The sequence below is a fragment of the Benincasa hispida genome, chromosome 2 (assembly GCF_009727055.1).
Source record: "Benincasa hispida cultivar B227 chromosome 2, ASM972705v1, whole genome shotgun sequence".
NCBI lineage: Eukaryota > Viridiplantae > Streptophyta > Magnoliopsida > Cucurbitales > Cucurbitaceae > Benincasa > Benincasa hispida.
The window spans coordinates 57226942-57233997 of NC_052350.1; the positions used below are offsets into that span (position 1 = coordinate 57226942).

At 34.1% G+C, this 7056-nt stretch overlaps 1 protein-coding gene across 1 annotated transcript; it reads left to right on the forward strand.

Annotated features, from left to right (window-relative positions):
- The first annotated feature begins 988 nt into the window (after positions 1 to 988).
- On the forward strand, positions 989 to 5096 carry LOC120071031. The gene is made up of 7 exons (XM_039023015.1): positions 989 to 1492; positions 1797 to 1915; positions 2004 to 2069; positions 2265 to 2462; positions 3433 to 3551; positions 3803 to 3908; positions 4131 to 5096. Exons 1-7 carry the CDS (start codon positions 1270 to 1272, stop codon positions 4734 to 4736), a joined length of 1437 nt encoding a protein of 478 aa, XP_038878943.1. The 5' UTR covers positions 989 to 1269; the 3' UTR covers positions 4737 to 5096.
- Positions 5097 to 7056: the final 1960 nt, after the last annotated feature.

Consider the following 7056-nt stretch of genomic DNA (forward strand, 5'->3'; position numbering starts at 1 on the left):
GGGTAATATTTCATTAGTGTATAATAGGGAGAGAGAGAGGATTTGAGGAATTCGTAGATATAAGCATAGTTCGAACTATATAAGATTACATCTTGAGCCATAAGCAATTTAAACCACTAAGGATAAGGAGTATAAAGAATCCTAAACTTCTTGATCCTCCAAAGTTTTACGTGCAACATGGTTTGCTTAGCTAATTTTGAGTAGTGAAATAGGAGAGAAAGAAACAACTCCCAAATCACCACCTCACCACCTCATTTCTTAGTCTCAGAAATAAAGAAAGATATGTCAGAAATGTTGCAACATTGTCATTTAACAGTTCGACAATCTTCAAGCAACATATTCAACCAAAATATTCAAGATTGAGACTTCGAGAGTGAAGAAATACTCTCAAGCTCAATGAATATTGTCATTGCTTCAAGAGTCTTTACCTCTTTGACTCAAGAGACGAACTTCAATTCAACAAAACGAACTCATCTCAAAATGTTTCGAAGCACCCAACCGAGACCTCTTAAGTTGGAACCATGTAAGTTCTTGTGATTTTTTTTTCCCTATTTACTGTTGTAATAATTTGGATCTAGTTTTTTTCACTTGCATATTAGCATAAAATTATAATGGCTAATAATATTTAACCTTAAACTAAAAAATGTAGCAATTTTAATTTTAGAATAAGTTTTTGCCCTAAATATCATTAAAAACAATTCTTATGCATTCAATCAATATATGATATTAAATTGATCAAATTCAGAAAAAAAAACAACTTTAGATTTTTTTTTTTCGAGTTACTTTAGAAATTTAGAATTACTTTTTTTTTTTGTTGCAAGTTATGAATTTTAGCCTCGTATCCGTCAATGTCATTTTGTTGCAAAACTTTATTTTATTAGAATTAATGAGATATGAATATTTAAAATTAAAAAAAAATGAATGAGTAAATAAACATTTTATAATTTTTTAAGTAAGTTAACATGTCGATATCATAATGTGTAAATAAGAAATATTTGGATGTGGATGGAAATTTAAATATTTAATGCTATAATTTAGAGTAATTGTAAATCCGAAAATGGATATAACGTAATAACGTGATAGTGAAGCTATCTGATGAGTCGGATCGGAAAACAGGTGTATCATACACCGACACACACGCAACAAAAACCCCTCACTCGCCGCCGCCTTCTTCTTTCTTCTCCGATCAAACCCTCCGATTCTCTATTCCCTCATTTTCACTGCTACAATCTCTCCCCGCTCTGCTCTGATTCCTCTTTCTGAAATTCTATGGCTCACAATCTCATCGACCGGACTGATCTCTGGAAGAACAAGGCCCGCTCCCTCCAGCTCCGCCTCAGGGATCGCTTCCGTGTCGCCGTCGACAACCACCGCCACAGACCTGCCATATTCTCCGATAGCTACTTCTCCTTCACTCTCTGTCTTTGGCTTCAGAGGTTTCGTGATTTTCGCCATGATTTGCCGTCCTCCACTGTTTTTTATCGCAAGCGAGGTGCTGTTTCCTTTTCCATTGCTTCCTCCTTAGCGTTTTAGTTAGATTTCTTGTCTAGTTGCCTGGGAACTTCACGCTCTGTACGAGTCTATGAGATTCATCTCTTGAAGAAACTAATATTATCGGGCCTAGGGGATTCTAACATATGACCTTTAAGTTTGCGTTTTAATTTATCGATTTTATGTACATATATGTCTAAATATGCTGTAGAGATTGTATGTGAGGAAGAAGTGATTGTTTTGATTGTGGTTTCTGTAAAAGCTGAATTGTCTATGTGTGGGTGGTTTAATTTTGACGGAGACAGTTGGCAAGGATTTCAACGATGGAGAAGAATCGTTCATTCTTCGGATGCTTCAGGCTGTAGTTGTTCCTGTTCTTGGGAATGTTTGCCATGTGTTTATGCATGGTTTGAATCGTGTACAGGTGTTGAAAATGAGTGGAATCTGTGGTTTGCTTTCTTATTGAATCATTTATTTGCTATCTTGTTTTGATCCTTTGGTTTATCTTATAGGTATACGGTCTTGAGAAACTACACAAAGCTGTGTTGCAAAGACCAAAGGACCAACCTCTTGTTACAGTGAGGATCGTTATTAACTTGTTTTTCCATTGCATTTTTGGATGTTAATTCCAGGCTTTTTGGCTAGATGTATTGCCAAGACATGAAGGAATATTTTAGTTAAGAGTATAGCTAGCATTATATGTGCATGCCTGTGTCTCTTGAATAATTTGTGGCAACAATGGAACACTGTATTTTTTCTTCTTATTTTTTCAGGTTAGCAATCATGTGGCCTCTGTAGACGACCCTTTTGTAATTGCAGCACTGCTTCCTCCAAGTGTACTTTTTGATGCCCAGAACTTGAGATGGACTCTATGTGCAACAGATCGATGTTTTAACAATTCTGTCACTTCTGCATTTTTTAGTACTGTGAAAGTCCTGCCAGTTGCCCGTGGTGATGGTATTTATCAGAAGGTATTGCAGCCTTTAGAATTCTTCTTATACTGGCTCTGAAAGGTTTTGTATAGTTTGAATGGAATACATGGTGTTTATCATTTGAAATGTGGTCGACATGTCTGTGGTTGCCTTCAATGGATTGCTTCCAATTACCTGTTTATAGACATGATCAAATACTTTACTTATCATCTTTAAACAGAGTTAAGTTTAGCAATGAGTGGTATAAATTCTAATTTCTGAAGTTTTACCTTTGTTTCTGACGTATGTAGGTGTTGAGAACCATTCTGTATCTCTTATCTTTATATTTCTCTTGAAGAAGGATCCTGGAGAATGTAATATTACTTATTGTGTATACAGTTTCAACGTTTTTACATTTTTGTTTTTGTTTGATAATTGGATTCCAATTCGATGACTTAGGATGCTTAGTCTGGAGGCAAATAATATAATATATTTCTCTAAAGTACTATTTGATGAGTATTTGGTTTTTGAAAATTGTGCTTGTTTCTCCAATTTTTCTTTGCCCAAGTTTTCATATTTCTTAAGTAAGTATTTGAATTCTTAACCAAATTCCAATAACAAAAACAAGTTATTAAAGATTTTCTTTTTTTTAGTTTTCAAAACTTGGCTTGAATTTTGAGAACACTCCTAAAAAGTAGACAACAAAACAACGAAACTAATGGGTGGAAGTGGTGTCTAAAAAGCTTAAGAAAAAGTCATATGGTTATCAATGTTTGGATCCCTCTCTTTTACTATTTGACCTCTCAGTTGCTTACTATTTTCTTTTACTGGTAGATAAAGATGTTTGGATAGATTGAACTCCATGTTTCTTAAAGTGAAGTATCTGTGAAAAATCATAGTCTAATTGGTCTGTGCATGGATTGAGTTTTTGTTTGAACTTTTGGCTTTATTACATTACACTTGATATTTATTATTATTTTTAATCTGTATATTAGTTTTTTCACGTTATTTTTTGTCTTGATGGCCCTAGGGAATGGACATGGCTATTTCAAAATTGAATCATGGAGGGTGGGTTCACATCTTTCCAGAGGGAAGTCGTTCACGAGATGGTGGAAAAACAATGGGTTCTTCAAAAAGAGGCATTGCAAGGTGGACATCTATTGAACTGGTTTTTTGGTTTATAATTATGGGTTGAAGTATTTCTGAAGATCCATATTTTTGGTAGCTTTTTTAAAATGTTATGGACTCTAATTTGGAAGTTTGGTTCTTAGTTACAAGGTATTTAAGTAGTGTGCATTTTTCCATAGATGAATTTTGACTTCGAATCTTTGCTGTCTCTCACAGCATAGCTTCCTATATTTTCTTCTGTTTTTACACAGCCTGTTTACCTATCCTGGCAGGCTGATTTTAGATGCAGACACTGTGCCTACAGTTATCCCATTTGTTCACACGGGGATGCAGGAGATCATGCCTATTGGAGCTAAAATTCCCAAGATTGGAAAGACGGTGGGTTGCTTAACGGGTTCTTGTGAATGACGATATATTTACCGAGTCTTTGTCTCATATAAATATTTATATGAGTCTTTGTCTCATATAAATATTGTTCTTTCTGTGTAATCAATTTCCATATATCTCATAAATCTTTTAGTATCTCGGCAGACTTATATTTTCAAACTATTCGTCTTATCTTTCTTAATTATTCTTGTTGTTGTTACCATGGAAATTCAGGTGACAATTCTAATAGGTGATCCCATTGAATTTGAAGATTTACTCAACTCTGAAAAAGCACAAAAGTTCTCGAGGGGAAAGTTATATGATGCAGTTGCTTCAAGAGTTGGAAATCGGTTGCTTGAAATGAAGCTTCAAGTTGAAAAACTAGCTCACGATCGTGCGTTGGATATGCAAAATCATCAAATGAGTGGCACAGAACGAGCAGCCATTATGTTGCAGCAAATTGATTGGGAGTCATTTGGTAGTGGGAGCTTTATTTCCATTGACTACAATTCTCCCACCAAGCAAGAAACTCAAACTCAGTCCGATTTGGATGTTTCCTCAGCAGAGCAATCTGTTTCTGATTGGAATTTCAGAATGCGTCTTTCTCGAGAGGGTGGATTCATATCAAGAATGCGTGGTTACATCGATCCTACTGAGTTCATGAGTTTTGCAGCGAGAGGCTTGTTCAGGAATTATAGAACAGGAGGCAACTCTGAATTGGGTGAGGCAAATCGGCCACTAAAGGCATGGAAACGATTTGTAGAAGCCAATGTGAAACGGGGTAGTGGTACTCTTAGAAACATTACAAGTTACAACAATTTGACTGTTTTAATGAGATGAATGAATGATCGACCGCTCGGTTGGCCCCTTTGTAAAAAGAATGATAGAAATTTGGCATCAAGATCATAGGTTTTCACGAACTCGATCGGAGCAGATATCTACCCCTGTAATTTGTGTTTTGGTAAAACCAATATAGGTGGAAGGTGAGAAGTAAAGAGAGTAGAATAGTTTTTGTATCCACTCAATCTAGAGATACTAGAGATATGAAGCCACTTATTCAGGTGGAATCTGTTTGTAAAGGTGAAAGATCAAGCTTTCCAATTTTCGCTACATTGCTGGCTATCTAGAACGCTAATGGGATACGTTTTAGATTAAGCCTTTTCCACTTTTTTATGCCATGTTGTGTTGGCTTTATGATGGCCTTTTGACACTTAACCCTTTCATATTTAGAAGCCAAACTATTAGACTCAAGACTTGAGTGTAAAGTATTTCCAAAGTCTTCTGTCTAGTGAAGTTATGATGAGCTCATCAAGTTTTATGTTGATTTTTGTGTTCTAATCTTTGCATGAGATGACACCAAATCAAAGTTTTACCCTCAATGTTAATCTGAAAAGTAGGTTTCAGGTGGTGTTTATTTGTGTTTTCTATTCTTATTGATGTCTGGGGTTTACTTTCAAATATGTAATTAAAATAAAAAAATTGATTTACGATCGGAGAGTATTCAATTCAATTGCGTTTGAAAATTGTATCAATATCATTATCATTATTGTTAATTATTGTTATTGTTACTAGAGATGTTCATGGAAAAGGCTTCCTCGTTCCCATCCTTGCCCTTCTATTTCCTTTCTTGTCCTTGCGAAATTTTCTATGGGGATCGGGGCAGAGATTCCCTGCGGGGAAATCCCGTTTGTTTTTTTTAATATATTCATTTTTAAAAATTTTGTTTATTCTCAACTAAGTAAAATTATATATATTAAATGAGTTATTTCCAATAAATTTTTCATTCAAAGAAAATAGTATAAAAATAATACTATTATATGTGTAAAAATATAATTCAATCTTATAATTTCTAAAAGTTAAAATTTAAATATTAAAATATCATAGTCAAGCTTTCTATTTAAATATTACAATATTTATGATTTAAGGTGTAAAACAATTTAGAATTGTATTAAATTACGAAAATATTGAAATGAAAATTAGAAAATAACTAACTTTTTATACTATAATTTTTGTAAAAGGTATATAGATTATAATAATTAATAATAATAATTTATTATTATTATAATAAACTATATTTGTTTACGTAAACAGAATATTAGTTAATAATAATAATAAGAAGAAGAAGAAGAAGAAGTAATTATTATGATATAATATAATTATATGATATAGTGGGGAATCGGGTTGAGACGGGGAATATAATCCCTGTCCCCATCCCCATTTAGCCAACGGGAAAAAAATTATCCCTGCTCCCTCCTCCATTCTCTATCTAATTGGGAATTTCCCACCCTGTTCGGGGCGGGTCCCCGCAGGCTCCAGTCTCGCACGATAAATGGACATCCTTAATTGTTAAGGATACAACGTGAGAATTATGAATTGTCACTGAAGGACTAAAGAAAGAGTGTTGTAAACCTCTCTCCGCCAATCAAATAAAATTTATAATTATTGAAATCGACTGAACTTATACTATTAAGTAGTACAAGTGGTAAGTCCGAGCTGATTTTAGGGAAGCACGAAAATAAGTTTCGTAAAGCCAATTCCTAGTTACAACTGTAAATTGGGGCGGAGGGGTTTTGTGTGAATAGAGTGCTAACATGCATGAAAATAAAAATAACGGGTAAATGTCACATAGGATTGGAAATTCTAGTTTTGAGAGCAAGAGAGGTTCCTAAGTAACTTTGATCATCAATTTCTCTTGATTAAACATACATTTGAATCATTCGTGCACAATCGACTTACTTGGCGCAACCAAGCTCATCGATACTACAGGCAATTGAATTATCAGGGTAAACTAAGCAAGTACCCTAGTTATTAATTAATTACTTAATTAAACTGGATGCTCAATTAACTGGGTTCGATAGCGTTCGTAAAAATCTTACATCTACCCTAATCAATTCTTAATTAAAATAAATGATTTTAGTCCTATTGGATTTGGTAGCGTCCATATAAAACCAAAAATAACATTTGCATTAAGATTAATGATTCCATTGTGTGATTAAGTCAATTTGATAGCCTAATTGATTAACCATGTTATCTTTGAATCTAAGTTTAGCATGCACTTTAAGGTCTATGGATAGCCTAAATATATTCCTTATCATACATTTTAAACCCTTGTTACTTAGGCGATTTTAGCAGACGAACAAGAAAGAACACGCAAACTAAG